Source organism: Oncorhynchus gorbuscha, unplaced genomic scaffold, assembly GCF_021184085.1.
Source record: "Oncorhynchus gorbuscha isolate QuinsamMale2020 ecotype Even-year unplaced genomic scaffold, OgorEven_v1.0 Un_scaffold_3714, whole genome shotgun sequence".
Taxonomy (NCBI): Eukaryota; Metazoa; Chordata; class Actinopteri; order Salmoniformes; family Salmonidae; genus Oncorhynchus; species Oncorhynchus gorbuscha.
In genome coordinates this window covers 2,138-17,500 of record NW_025747892.1, presented here as the reverse complement: position 1 = coordinate 17,500, position 15,363 = coordinate 2,138, and the positions used below count along the sequence as shown (strand labels likewise).

Below are 15,363 nucleotides of genomic sequence, written 5' to 3'. Positions count from 1 at the left end.
GTGTGGTTCTTGGTGGCCTTTTGTTTGTGTGCTTTGGCACCTTTCAACACCCTGCATTATCACATTCATGCATGCAAAACACTCACTTACACTACGGACTACTGATTACACACACCATTGGATATTTTCCTTAGTTGCTTTAGTTAATAAATATATCTTTTGTTACTCCTTATCTCCACGTTGTCTCCCTTTGTTACGGGCTTTGAGCCGGTTCGTGACAAGTGGGGGCTCATCCGGGATCTTTGAACTATTGGTTTGGGAGACCGTGGAGGTACGTGTTTGGTTTGAATATGGTGTTTGAGTGTGATCGGCCCAGTATTGGTTGCCTTTGTTGTTTGGTTTGTGTGCTGCGTTGGAGAGAGTATAATGGTTAGTTTCCAGGCCTTGCCTAGCCTGGAAACTCTTGTTCTACTTTCTGTTGGGAAGTCAGTCTGAGGAGGTGAGTAAATCGGCTGTGTACCTCGGTAGGAGATTTGTGTAGGGTAGTGGAACTTGCTACCCGGAGCTATAGCCTTTTTCCCCTGATAGGTTTAGCGACGTGTTTCATTTTTTGGAATATGTTGGGCATGGTTAATGTTTGTTATTTTTGTGTGGTGTCTGTGGACTGAGCAGTTGTCTCGGGGCACATCCGTGGCTTGGTGGAATTTGCCAGCATGCTGGGGAGTTCTATTTCCTTGCCAGCGGGCTACAGTGCGTAAATTCCCACCGCAAATCTGCACGAAGACTAGGGTTGAGTTATTGTAGGTTTTGGGGAAGCTCCATATCTCATCTCTCTTCTGTGGTGCTCAGGGTGATTGTCAATTCTCGGGTTGTGTTCTGGTGTGCTCAGCAGAAGGGAAGAGCGAGAATTTTTTTTGTGTGATTATGGCGTCTTATGTAGATAAGTTCATTCGCTCTCCATCAGAGGAATTGTTAGATTTAGGTACTAAAGAACAGCTGTTGAAGGTCGCGGAACACTACAAGGTTGAGATTAGTGATAAACGTCTAAAGAATTCTATTAGGTTGATATTGAAAGCCAATCTGATGGAGAGTGGTATTCTTGAAGTTACCACCGGGCCAGCCTCTGCTGAGGATTTGTTGTCTCCCCATAACGTTACAATGGCCATTCCATCGGTTAGTCCTAGTAGCCTTCTTTTTGAACAGCAGAAAGAACTGCTTTTGTTACAGCTAGAGCATGATCGTGAGAAGCTAGAGCATGATCGGCAGCATGATCGTGAGAAGCTAGAGCATGATCGTGTGAAATATGAAAAGGAATTGGCATTTAAACAATATATGGAGCGTGCTAAAATCAAGTTGCAACAAGAACGTATAGAGTTGGTTAGGGAAGGAAAGATCTCAGGGAGAGTTTGTTTTGGGAAGGTGACCCAGATTTACCTAGGGGTAGTTCCGCTTTTGGTCGTGCCCCAGAGACATTTGATATTGTTGGGAACTTGCGGTTATTGCCTCGGTTTAATGAAAGGGACCCCGAGACATTCTTTTCGTTGTTTGAGCGGGTTGCTAACGCTAGGAGTTGGCCTGATTCTGACCGCACTTTAATGTTGCAGTGTGTGCTGACTGGTAAAGCGCAGGAAGCATATTCAGCTCTTAGTGTACACGACAGTGCCAGTTATGATAAAGTTAAAACAGCTGTGTTACAGATTTATGAATTGGTCCCTGAGGCTTACCGCCAACGATTTAGAACTTTAAAAAGGGACGATAACCAGACTCATGTTGAGTTTGCGCGACAGTTATCTTTACAGTTTAATCGCTGGTGTTCTGCCTCTGCAGTTGTGACTTTCCAAGGGCTGTGTGATCTGATTATGTTAGAGCAATTTAAGGACACAATTCCTGATCGTATTGCCACTTATATTAATGAACAGAAAGTAAAGAATGTTGCTGAAGCTGCGGTTTTGGCGGACGAGTATGTGTTGACTCACAAAAGTGTCTTTGCAAAACCCCGTATTCGGAAAGAGTGGGGGCGTTCGGATAGATTTGGGCTTCGCTCACCGAGATACTTTGATTCTCGGGCAGAGTTCTATTCAACTAGGGTTGAACCTGACTCCCATGGTAAGGCTGACTTTGGGCAGGAGTGTCACTACTGTCAAGGTTCAGGTCATTGGAAAAACGAATGTCCACTTCTCAGGTCAAAGGGTGCTTACGCTAAATCTAAGCCTGCTGCGTTAGCTGCACCTGTTCCACATCAGTTCATTCTTGACTCATTTCCTCAGGCCCAGGAGAATGTGAAAGTCCATATTGATCCAGACTATTTACCTTTCATTACAGAAGGTTTTGTGTCTATGTTAGGAAGTAAAGACCTAGTGCCAGTGAAGATCCTGAGAGACACAGGTGCCTCTGAATCATTTGTGTTGGAGTCTGTGTTACCCTTTTCTGCTGAGACTGATTCGGGAATAGTGTTCTAATTAGGGGAATAGGTTTGAACACTCTGTCAGTTCCATTGCATAAACTGATGTTGGATTGTGGGCTGGTGAAGGGTGAAGTTGTTGTGGGGGTGCGTCCTTCGTTGCCTATTGAGGGTATCGACGTTATCCTTGGGAATAACTTAGCAGGTGAGCGTGTATGGCCAGTTGTGTTTCCATCTCTAGTGGTTTCCACTAAGCCGTCATTTGTTGGGATTCCTGATGAGAGTGTACAGAGTTTCCCAGAGGTGTTCTCTGCGTGTGCAGTGACACGTTCTATGAGCCGTGGCGAACTAGTCACTGCGCCGACTAATGATAATAATACAAAGTATGTCACTGTTTTCCCTGTTATCCCGTTATCTGTAACCCGCTCAGATCTAATCAATGCTCAACGGGATGACCCCACGTTGGAAGAGTTGCGTGATCAAATTGTGCCTATAGAACAGTTGGGAGATGTCGCCCATGGCTATTTTCTCCAAGAGGATGTCCTGATGAGAAAGTGGGTGTCTCATGATAGTGTTTTTCTGGGGGAGGCAATTAGTCAGGTTGTTGTACCAGTTAAGCTTCGTGAGTTGGTGTTGGAAACTTCTCACAGTGACGTTGCTGGACATATGGGGGTGAGGAAAACCTACAATCGCATATTAAGACATTTCTTTTGGCCTAGATTAAAGAGGGATGTTTCTGATTTTATCAAAACTTGTCACACCTGTCAATTAACTGGTAAGCCTAATCAAGCTATTAAACCAGTACCATTGTTTCCTATTCCTGTACTCAGCCAACCTTTTGAGTATCTGATTATTGACTGTGTGGGTCCTCTGCCTCGTTCTAAAAAGGGTAGCAGTTACCTGTTCACTGTGATGTGTCAGACCACTAGGTTTCCTGCTGCCTATCCTCTCCGATCTATCACAACTAAATCGGTGTTAAAAGCTTTGACTCAGTTTCTCTCATTGTTTGGAATCCCTAAGGTCATTCAGAGTGATCAAGGATCTAATTTTACCTCTAATCTGTTTGGTCAGGTTCTTCAACAGCTCCATATTAAACACAATGTGTCTAGCGCCTATCACGCGCAAAGTCAAGGAGCACTGGAACGTTTCCATCAAACACTTAAGTCTTTGTTGAGAGCTTATTGTACTGAGATGGATAAGGATTGGGAGGAGGGGTTGCCTTGGTTACTGTTAGCCGCTAGGGAAGTTTCACAGGAGAGCACAGGTTTCAGTCCAAATGACCTTGTGTTTGGACATAGGGTGCGTGGACTTTTATCTGTTCTCCAGGATGACTGGAAGTCTCCCGAGCCTCCTCAGTCCCTGTGTTCGTATGTGTGTGATTTCCGGCGACGGCTGTATGCCGCTGGTGAAATGGCTAAAGAGAAGTTATCATCTTCACAGGATAGGATGAAGGGCATATTTGATCGCCGAACTGAGCCTCGTCACTTTAGTCCAGGTGACCAGGTTCTTGCTCTGCTGCCAATTGTTGGTTCTCCTTTTCAAGCCAAGTTTCAAGGTCCATATACAGTGGTGCGCCAGTACACTGAGCAAAATTATCTAGTTGCCACTCCAGAACGGAGGAAAGCACACCAGCTGTGCCATGTAAATCTGTTAAAACCCTATTATGCACGTTCCTCTGAGACTGAACAGTGGGATTCTACAGAGGACGGTAAACCTGTTCTTTTGGCTGATACCGTTGTTTCCTTGGGTTCTTGTCGTGCTAGATCTGTGCATGAGGAGGAAGATGTTCCTGGTCCTGACGATTGTATATTGCAGGGTAGATTGAAAAATTCAGAAACACTGGATATTTTAGACAGTCTTCTCACTCACCTACCTGTTGATGAGCGGAAAGAGATGGTTGGTCTGATTCAGAGATTTCCAGGTTTATTTTCTGATACACCTACACGTACAAACTTAATAGAACATGATATTGACATTGGAGGTGCTGACCCCATTCGTCAGCGGTTCTATAGAGTTTCTTCAGAGAAACTACGTTGTCTGGATGCTGAGGTCAAGTACATGCTGGAGAGTAAGATAGCAGAGCCTTCTTTCTCCAGTTGGGCTTCTCCTGTATCTTGGTCAGTAAACCGGATGGAACAAACCGTTTTTGTACGGACTACCGTAAGGTAAACAGTGTCACAAAGCCAGATTAATTTCCTCTTCCTCGGATGGAGGACTGTGTTGATCAAGTCGGTGCAGCTAAGTTTGTGAGCAAATTTGACCTGTTAAAAGGCTATTGGCAGGTGCCACTGACGAGTAGGGCACGTGAAATCTCTGCCTTTATTACACCCTTTGGTCTGTACTCGTATTCAGTTATGAGTTTCGGTCTGCGCAATGCACCTGCCACTTTTCAGCGACTTATGAACAGGGTTGTCGCCGGTCTGACCGGGTGCGCTGTTTATTTGGACGATGTAGTGATCTATGCAGATACTTGGGAAGAACATCTGTCCCGTATTCAAGCCTTGTTTGAACGTCTGGCTGCAGGTCGCCTCACAATCAATCTGGCAAAATGTGAGTTTGCTCAGGCGACCGTTACATACCTTGGAAAAGTGGTTGGGCAGGGTGAAGTGCGTCCTGTTCGGGCTAAAGTGGTGGCTATTGATGCTTTTCCACCACCAACTACTAAAAAGGAACTGATGCGTTTCTTGGGCATGATTGGTTATTACCGTAGTTTTTGTAATAACTTCTCTACTGTGGTCGCTCCCTTGACAGATATGCTGAAAGCTAAGGCTGTTTACGTTTGGTCTACTCGTTGTCAACACGCTTTTGAAGATTCAAAGAGGTTGCTTACCTCAACTCCAGTGCTGGCTGCTCCTCGCATGGATTTGTCATTTACCTTGCAGGTGGATGCTAGTCATGTGGGGGCAGGTGCAGTTTTGCTGCAAGCAGATGTGTCTGGGATTGAGAAGCCTGTTAGTTTCTTTTCTAAAAAGTTTAACGATTATCAGTTGAACTATTCGGTTATTGAAAAGGAAGCGCTAGCACTCATTTGGGCGCTACAACACTTCGAAGTGTATGTCGGGTCGGGGTAGTACCTATTGTGGTCTACACCGACCATAACCCCTCACTTTTTTGAGGTCCATGATGTGTCCAAACCAGAGGATAATGCGATGGTGTTTATTTTTACAATCATTCCATCTAGATGTGAGGCACATCCGGGGGACTGAAAACGTGATTGCTGATGCGCTCTCTCGTGCGCCCTGTTCCTAATGTTTACGTGACTGACCATTGTTTCGTATTGTCATGTTCTCTCTGTCCTGTCTGCTCCCTCCTGGTCTTGTTTTCTTTCCTCTTAAATGTTGCTTCCTTTGCGAAGGTTGCTGAGGTCTGGGGAGGAGGTTGGCTGGGGCAAATTGTAAGTGTGAACACGTAAACCCTCATCAATTTGGGACGCAGAGGCCTGTGTCAATTTGGGACGCAGAGGCCTGTGTCAATTTGGGACGCAGAGGCCTGTGTCAATTTGGGACGCAGAGGCCTGTGTCAATTTGGGACGCAGAGGCCTGTGTCAATTTGGGACGCAGAGGCCTGTGTCAATTTGGGACGCAGAGGCCTGTGTCAATTTGGGACGCAGAGGCCTGTGTCAATTTGGGACGCAGAGGCCTGTGTCAATTTGGGACGCAGAGGCCTGTGTCAATTTGGGGCGCGGGAGGCTGGTATGTTGTTCCGGGGTCCTTGTTGGTCCCCGGTTTTATGGGGGGGAATGTGACGACCCTCCCACTCTGTCTGCCGTATTCTGTCTTTGTTCTTGTTTCCTTATTAGGATGCCGGTGGGCGGAGTTGAGAGGGTCGTCAGCTACATGGGAAACACCTGGGCCAGGTGTCTCCCAGGATAAATAGACCTCTTCAACATTCATGGAGGAGACTCTCTCCATGCAGACACCTGTTGTAGATTGTGGTGTGGTTCTTGGTGGCCTTTTGTTTGTGTGCTTTGGCACCTTTCAACACCCTGCATTATCACATTCATGCATGCAAAACACTCACTTACACTACGGACTACTGATTACACACACCATTGGATATTTTCCTTAGTTGCTTTAGTTAATAAATATATCTTTTGTTACTCCTTATCTCCACGTTGTCTCCCTTTGTTACGGGCTTTGAGCCGGTTCGTGACAGTGATCAATACCCTCTTATCTTTGTGTGATCAATACCCTCCTCCTCCTATCTTTGTGTGATCAATACCCTCCTATCTTTGAGTGATCAATACCCTCCTCCTCCTATCTTTGAGTGATCAATACCCTCCTCCTATCTTTGAGTGATCAATACCCTCCTCCTATCTTTGAGTGATCAATACCCTCCTCCTCCTATCTTTGAGTGATCAATACCCTCCTCCTATCTTTGAGTGATCAATACCCTCCCCCTCCTCCTATCTTTGAGTGATCAATACCCTCCCCCTCCTCCTATCTTTGAGTGATCAATACCCTCCTCCTCCTATCTTTGAGTGATCAATACCCTCCTCCTCCTCCTCCTATCTTTGAGTGATCAATACCCTCCTCCTCCTATCTTTGAGTGATCAATACCCTCCTCCTCCTATCTTTGAGTGATCAATACCCTCCTCCTCCTATCTTTGAGTGATCAATACCCTCCTCCTATCTTTGAGTGATCAATACCCTCCTCCTCCTATCTTTGAGTGATCAATACCCTCCTCCTCCTATCTTTGAGTGATCAATACCCTCCTCCTCCTATCTTTGAGTGATCAATACCCTCCTCCTCCTATCTTTGAGTGATCAATACCCTCCTCCTCCTATCTTTGAGTGATCAATACCCTCCACCTCCCACCAGTGTTAGTTAATAGCATCTATAGATCCATGTCTAGGGGTGATTCAGTGTGTGTGTGCTCTTCCATACTGAACTGACCCAGGGTCTGGCAGGTAACACTGCCTGCAGCATTGTGTCCCAGCTACAGTAGGAATGACTCCGTGAAGAACAGGACACAATGGAGTGTTGTTCAGGAAGACCACAAATATCACGTCTGTACTTGGGGAGATGGAGAGAAGGACCTGAAATACTGAGCCACGGTCAGTCTGTTCTGTTCTCTCCATGCGCCAACAACAAACCATGTTATCACATAAAACGTTGGTGTAAAATAATCCTCATTGTTGCCCATCATTTTGACAACACTGCAGGTGATGGCATAAAAGTTTGTTCGAGGAAATAAATCCAGGGACACTTTTTAATGGGCCAACAACAGGAGAGGAGAGAGAAGAAGTAGCTCAAGAGGAACTGCTCCTCCCTGCCTTCAGGCTCTGCTCAAACTCAACACCCCGAACACTCTATCTGCAACCTCTGGTCTCTAGGCCCTCCCACCCCTACGGGAGGGCAGCTCTCCCTCCCTACCTTCAGGCTCTGCTCAAACTCAACACCCCGAACACTCTATCTGCAACCTCTGGTCTCTAGGCCCTCCCACCCCTACGGGAGGGCAGCTCCCACTCAACCCAGTCCAAGCTCTTCTCTGTCCTTCCTGGCACCCCAATGGTGGAACCAGCTTCCCCCTGAAGCGAGGACAGCAGAGTCCCTGCCCATCTTCTGAAAACATCTGAAACCCGCCCTCTTCAAATAGTATCTTAAATAATCCTTTCACTTGAGCCTCCCCACCCCTTCTAGCTCTGACTCTACCGACAGCTCGGACTCTCCTGACAGCTCGGACTCTACTGACAGCTCGGACTCTACTGACAGCTCGGACTCTACCGACAGCTCGGACTCTACCGACAGCTCGGACTCTACCGACAGCTCTGACTCTACCGACAGCTCTGACTCTACCGACAGCTCGGACTCTACCGACAGCTCGGACTCTACCGACAGCTCGGACTCTACCGACAGCTCGGACTCTACCGACAGCTCGGACTCTACCGACAGCTCGGACTCTACCGACAGCTCGGACTCTACCGACAGCTCGGACTCTACCGACAGCTCGGACTCTACTGACAGCTCGGACTCTACTGACAGCTACGTTATTGAGGGAAAATCTAGTTTCTATGCCTGTGATATGTGGTTGTCTCACCAAGCTACCTTAAGATGAATGCACTAACTGTAAATGGCTCTGGCTAAGACTGTCTGCTAAATTACTAACATGTCAATTTAAAATGAGTAGGAGAGAGTGGGTTGAGAGGAGAGGAGGAATTAGGACAGAGAAAGAGGAGAAGTAGAGAGGAAGAAAGGAGAGGAGAAGAGAGGAGAGCAGAGAAGAGAGGAGGGGAAGGGAGAAGAGGAGAACAGAGAAGAGGAGAGCAGAGAAGAGAGGAGGGGAAGGGAGAAGAGGAGAACAGAGAAGAGGAGAGCAGAGAAGAGGAGAGATGAGAAGAGAGGAGGGGAAGGGAGAAGAGGAGAACAGAGAAGAGGAGAGCAGAGAAGAGAGGAGGGGAAGGGAGAAGAGGAGAACAGAGAAGAGGAGAGCAGAGAAGAGAGGAGGGGAAGGGAGAAGAGGAGAACAGAGAAGAGGAGAGCAGAGAAGAGGAGAGATGAGAAGAGAGGAGGGGAAGGGAGAAGAGGAGAGCAGAGAAGAGGAGAGATGAGAAGAGAGGAGGGGAAGGGAGAAGAGGAGAACAGAGAAGAGGAGAGCAGAGAAGAGAGGAGGGGAAGGGAGAAGAGGAGAACAGAGAAGAGAGGAGGGGAAGGGAGAAGAGGAGAACAGAGAAGAGGAGAGCAGAGAAGAGAGGAGGGGAAGGGAGAAGAGGAGAACAGAGAAGAGGAGAGATGAGAAGAGAGGAGGGGAAGGGAGAAGAGGAGAGATGAGAAGAGAGGAGGGGAAGGGAGAAGAGGAGAACAGAGAAGAGGAGAGATGAGAAGAGAGGAGGGGAAGGGAGAAGAGGAGAACAGAGAAGAGGAGAGCAGAGAAGAGAGGAGGGGAAGGGAGAAGAGGAGAACAGAGAAGAGGAGAGATGAGAAGAGAGGAGGGGAAGGGAGAAGAGGAGAACAGAGAAGAGGAGAGCAGAGAAGAGAGGAGGGGAAGGGAGAAGAGGAGAACAGAGAAGAGGAGAGCAGAGAAGAGAGGAGGGGAAGGGAGAAGAGGAGAACAGAGAAGAGGAGAGCAGAGAAGAGGAGAGATGAGAAGAGAGGAGGGGAAGGGAGAGAGAGGAGAACAGAGAAGAGGAGAGCAGAGAAGAGAGGAGGGGAAGGGAGAAGAGGAGAACAGAGAAGAGGAGAGCAGAGAAGAGAGGAGGGGAAGGGAGAAGAGGAGAACAGAGAAGAGGAGAGCAGAGAAGAGGAGAGATGAGAAGAGAGGAGGGGAAGGGAGAAGAGGAGAGCAGAGAAGAGGAGAGATGAGAAGAGAGGAGGGGAAGGGAGAAGAGGAGAACAGAGAAGAGGAGAGCAGAGAAGAGAGGAGGGAAGGGAGAAGAGGAGAACAGAGAAGAGAGGAGGGGAAGGGAGAAGAGGAGAACAGAGAAGAGGAGAGCAGAGAAGAGAGGAGGGGGGAAGGGAGAAGAGGAGAACAGAGAAGAGGAGAGATGAGAAGAGAGGAGGGGAAGGGAGAAGAGGAGAGATGAGAAGAGAGGAGGGGAAGGGAGAAGAGGAGAACAGAGAAGAGGAGAGATGAGAAGAGAGGAGGGGAAGGGAGAAGAGGAGAACAGAGAAGAGGAGAGCAGAGAAGAGAGGAGGGGAAGGGAGAAGAGGAGAACAGAGAAGAGGAGAGATGAGAAGAGAGGAGGGGAAGGGAGAAGAGGAGAACAGAGAAGAGGAGAGCAGAGAAGAGAGGAGGGGAAGGGAGAAGAGGAGAACAGAGAAGAGGAGAGCAGAGAAGAGAGGAGGGGAAGGGAGAAGAGGAGAACAGAGAAGAGGAGAGCAGAGAAGAGAGGAGGGGAAGGGAGAAGAGGAGAGATGAGAAGAGAGGAGGGGAAGGGAGAAGAGGAGAACAGAGAAGAGGAGAGCAGAGAAGAGAGGAGGGGAAGGGAGAAGAGGAGAACAGAGAAGAGAGGAGAAGAGAGCAGAGAGGAGAGGAGAGCATAGGAGAGAGATATTACCAGAGTCTTGACTCCGTACTGTTTCTCCACTTTCTCTCTGAGCTGTTTGAAGCAGGCCTCCAGGCGGTCATGGAAAGGCCTCAGAGCCTCAGACACCTTCTCTCCATGGATACGAACCCCATCAGCTAGGTAAGGGATCTGGAAACACACAATGATCACAACGGTCATGTAAAGGGGTTTGAAGATACACACACACACACAGATACACACGTCAAGTAAGGGACCACAACACAACAAAATGGACACAAAACTCCATAAGATTCCCCTCCTACTGGTGTCAGGTGGTATATTATACTCCATAACATTCCTCTCCTACTGGTGTCAGGTGGTATATTATACTCCATAACATTCCTCTCCTACTGGTGTCAGGTGGTATATTATACTCCATAACATTCCCCTCCTACTGGTGGCAGGTGGTATATTATACTCCATAACATTCCCCTCCTACTGGTGGCAGGTGGTATATTATACTCCATAACATTCCCCTCCTACTGGTGTCAGGTGGTATATTATACTCCATAACATTCCCCTCCTACTGGTGTCAGGTGGTATATTATACTCCATAACATTCCCCTCCTACTGGTGTCAGGTGGTATATTATACTCCATAACATTCCCCTCCTACTGGTGTCAGGTGGTATATTATACTCCATAACATTCCTCTCCTACTGGTGTCAGGTAGACACTGGGACTTAGAACTGTTAATTACGTCCGAACTCACAGTAAGTCATGGTGTGTGTGTGTGGGTGTACTTGTTTGTGTGTGTGTGTGTGTGTGTGTGCGTGTGTGTGTGTGTGGGAGTGCACTTGTTTGTGTTTGTATGTGTGTGTGCGTGTGTGGGGGAGTGTACTTGTTTGTTTGTGTGTGTGTGTGTGTGTGTGTGTGTGTGTGTGTGTGTGTGTGTGTGTGTGTGTGTGTGTGTGTGTGTGTGTGTGTGTGTGTGTGTAGAACCCACGCCCGCTGAGAAAGCCAAGGGAACATGGCCGTGTTCATTAAAACCCCGGTAGAATGTAGAAGGCCTGGTTGCCGTAGTCACCTCACCGCCCCATGCTCCTACTCTCTAGACACACTGTGTGTTTCTCTTCTGTTATCACACTGCTCCTTTACGTGTCACAGCAAAACTAACTACCCTGCCTCCTCTACACTCTAACCACTAGGCTACCTGCCTCCTCTACACTCTAACCACTAGGCTACCCTGCCTCCTCTACACTCTAACCACTAGGCTACCCTGCCTCCTCTACACTCTAACCACTAGGCTACCCTGCCTCCTCTACACTCTAACCACTAGGCTACCCTGCCGCCTCTACACTCTAACCACTAGGCTACCCTGACTCCTCTACACTCTAACCACTAGGCTACCCTGCCTCCTCTACACTCTAACCACTAGGCTACCCTGTCTCCTCTACACTCTAACCACTAGGCTACCCTGCCTCCTCTACACTCTAACCACTAGGCTACCCTGCCACCTCTACACTCTAACCACTAGGCTACCCTGCCTCCTCTACACTCTAACCACTAGGCTACCCTGCCTCCTCTACACTCTAACCACTAGGCTACCCTGCCTCCTCTACACTCTAACCACTAGGCTACCCTGCCACCTCTACACTCTAACCACTAGGCTACCCTGCCACCTCTACACTCTAACCACTAGGCTACCCTGCCTCCTCTACACTCTAACCACTAGGCTACCCTGCCTCCTCTACACTCTAACCACTAGGCTACCCTGCCTCATCTACACTCTAACCACTAGGCTACCCTGCCTCCTCTACACTCTAACCACTAGGCTACCCTGCCGGAAGTGGCTAATAAGACTGGCTGTACATCTGACTGGCTGACTTACTGCACATGGAGAAATGATGTGACGAAACTCAACAAAGAAGAAGAAGAGACTGTATTAATGAAGCCAAGATCAATGATATAAAGAACGATGGGAAAAAACTTAGAACTTTAAATGACATTATGGTCAGAAAGACAAATTTAATTCCATCTTTTCAGCCAATCAGATGGCTTATTCATCACAAAGCCATCTGATGTTGCCAATTATTTTAATGATCACTTCATTGGCAACGTGGGAAAATGTAGGCAGGAAATGCCAACAACTAACAACGAGCCTTCATATTCATGCATAAAAATTACAAATGATGAAAGAAAAGCTTTGCATATTTTAATGTTGTAAAGTTCGTGTGGGAGAGGTAGATTATTTTATATATTTTGATCATTAATGACAAACCTTCTGACATTAGACAACTTAGATGGAAAGCTACTGAGGATGGTAGCTGACTCTATAGCCACTCCTATCTGTCATATCTTTAATCTGAGCCGAGAGGAAAGGCTTTGTCCTCAGGCCTGGAGGGAAGCCAAAGTCACTCCGCCACCCAAGAGTGGTACAGCTGCCTTTACTGGTTCGAAGAGCAAACTTATCAGCTTGCTGCCAGCTCTTAGCAAACTGCTGGGAAAAAAATGGTGTTTGACCAAATTCAATGTTATTTCTTTCAAAATGAACAAGACTTAAAGCATGCTGATAGAGAAGAGCACTCGATGTGTATGGTACTGACACACATGACTAATGATTGGCTGAAAGAAATAGATCACGAGAAGAAGACTGTGGGACCTGTACTGTTAGATCTGGACGGCTCTGACTTAGAATACGTGGACAACTACAAATACCTGGGTGTCTGGTTAGACTGTAAACTCTCCTTCCAGACTCACATCAAACATCTCCGATTCAAAGTTAAATCTAGAATCGGCTTCCTATTTCGGCAACAAAGCATCCTTCATTCATGCTGCCAAACTTAACCTCGTAAAACTGACCATCCTACCGATCCTAGACTTCAGTGATGTCATTTACAAAATAGCCTCCAACACCCTACTCAGCAAATTGGATGCAGTCTATCACAGTGCCATCCGTTTTGTCAGCAAAGCCCCATATACTACCCACCATTGCGATCTGTATGCTCTCGTTGGTTGGCCCTCACTACATATTCGTCACCAAACCCACTGGCTCCAGGTTATTTACAAGTCTCTGCTAGGTAAAGCCCCGCCTTATCTCAGCTCACTGGTCACCATAGCAGCACCCACTCGTAGCACGCGCTCCAGCAGGTATGGTCATCCCCAAAGCCAATTCCTCCTTTGGTCGTCTTTCCTTCCAGTTCTCTGCTGCCAATGACTGGAACGAACTTCAAGAAATGTCTGGAGTTGGAGACTCACATCTCCCTCACTAGCTTTAAGCACCAGCTGTCAGAGCAGCTCACAGATCACTGCACCTGTACATAGCCCATCTGTAAACAGCCCATCCAACTACCTCATCCCCATACTGGTATTTATTTATTTATCTTGCTCCTTTGCACCCCAGTATCTGTACTTGCACATTCATCTTCTGCACATCTACCATTCCAGTGTTTAATTGCTATATTGTATTTACTTCACCACCATGGCCTATTTATTGCCTTACCTCCCTTATCTCACCTAATTTGCACTCACTGTATATAGACTTTTTGTTTTCTTTTGTTCTACTGTATTATTGACTGTATGTTTTGTTTATTCCATGTGTAACTCTGTGTTGTTGTATGTGTCGAATTGCTATTCTTTATTATAACTTCAAGTTCTCAACTTGCCTACCTGGTTAAATAAAGGTTAAATACATTTTAAAAATGTATGGTTTTCTAATGTGATGTAGTTTAGATGGTTTTCTATTGAGATGTAGTTTAGATGGTTTTCTATTGGGATGTAGTTTAGATGGTTTTCTATTGAGATGTAGTTTAGATGGTTTTCTATTGAGATGTAGTTTAGATGGTTTTCTATTGAGTTCTAGTGAGATGTAGTTTAGATGGTTTTCTATTGAGATGTAGTTTAGATGGTTTTCTATTGAGATGTAGTTTAGATGGTTTTCTATTGAGATGTAGTTTAGATGGTTTTCTATTGGGATGTAGTTTAGATGGTTTTCTATTGAGATGTAGTTTAGATGGTTTTCTATTGAGATGTAGTTTAGATGGTTTTCTATTGAGATGTAGTGAGATGTAGTTTAGATGGTTTTCTAATGTGATGTAGTTTTAGATGGTTTTCTAATGTGATGTAGTTTCAATGGTTTTCTATTGAGATGTAGTGAGATGTAGTTTAGATGGTCTTCTATTGAGATGTAGTGAGTTGTAGTTTAGATGGTGTTCTATTGTGATGTAGTTTAGATGGTGTTCTATTGAGATGTAGTTTAGATGGTTTTCTATTGAGATGTAGTTTAGATGGTTTTCTAATGTGATGTAGTTTTAGATGGTTTTCTAATGTGATGTAGTTTCGATGGTTTTCTATTGAGATGTAGTGAGATGTAGTTTAGATGGTCTTATATTGAGATGTAGTGAGATGTAGTTTAGATGGTGTTCTATTGAGATGTAGTTTAGATGGTTTTCTAATGTGATGTAGTTTAGATCGTTTTCTATTGATTTCTATTGTGATGTAGTTTAGATAGTTTTCTATTGAGATGTAGTTTAGATTGTTTTTTATTGAGATGTAGTTTAGATGGTTTTCTATTGTGATGTAGTTTAGTTGGTTTTCTATTGAGATGTAGTTTAGTTGGTTTTCTATTGAGATGTAGTTTAGATGGTTTTCTATTGGGATTTAGTTTAGATGGTTTTCTATTGAGATGTAGTGAGATGTAGTTTAGTTGATTTCTATTGAGATGTAGTTTAGATGGTTTTCTATTGAGATATAGTTTAGATGGTTTTCTATTCAGATGTAGTTTAGTTTATTTCTATTGAGATGTAGTTTAGATGGTTTTCTATTGAGATGTAGTTTAGATGGTTTTCTATTGAGTTCTATTGAGATGTAGTTTAGATAGTTTTCTATTGAGATGTAGTTTAGATGGTTTTCTATTGAGATGTAGTTTAGATGGTTTTCTATTGAGTTCTATTGAGATGTAGTTTAGATGGTTTTCTATTGAGTTCTATTGAGATGTAGTTTAGATGGTTTTCTATTGAGTTCTATTGAGATGTAGTTTAGATGGTTTTCTATTGAGTTCTATTGAGATGTAGTTTAG

At 45.6% G+C, this 15,363-nt stretch overlaps 1 protein-coding gene across 1 annotated transcript in view; it reads right to left on the bottom strand.

The window, feature by feature from the left end:
- LOC124028069 (dedicator of cytokinesis protein 1-like) overlaps nucleotides 1-10,506 on the bottom strand; it is a 22,604-nt gene extending 12,098 nt beyond the window's left edge. The window contains exon 1 of the mRNA XM_046340234.1: nucleotides 10,339-10,506. Coding sequence (XP_046196190.1) covers nucleotides 10,339-10,506 — 168 coding nt within the window. The remainder of the gene's footprint in view (nucleotides 1-10,338) is intronic.
- Between the last annotated feature and the right edge of the window lie 4,857 nt (nucleotides 10,507-15,363).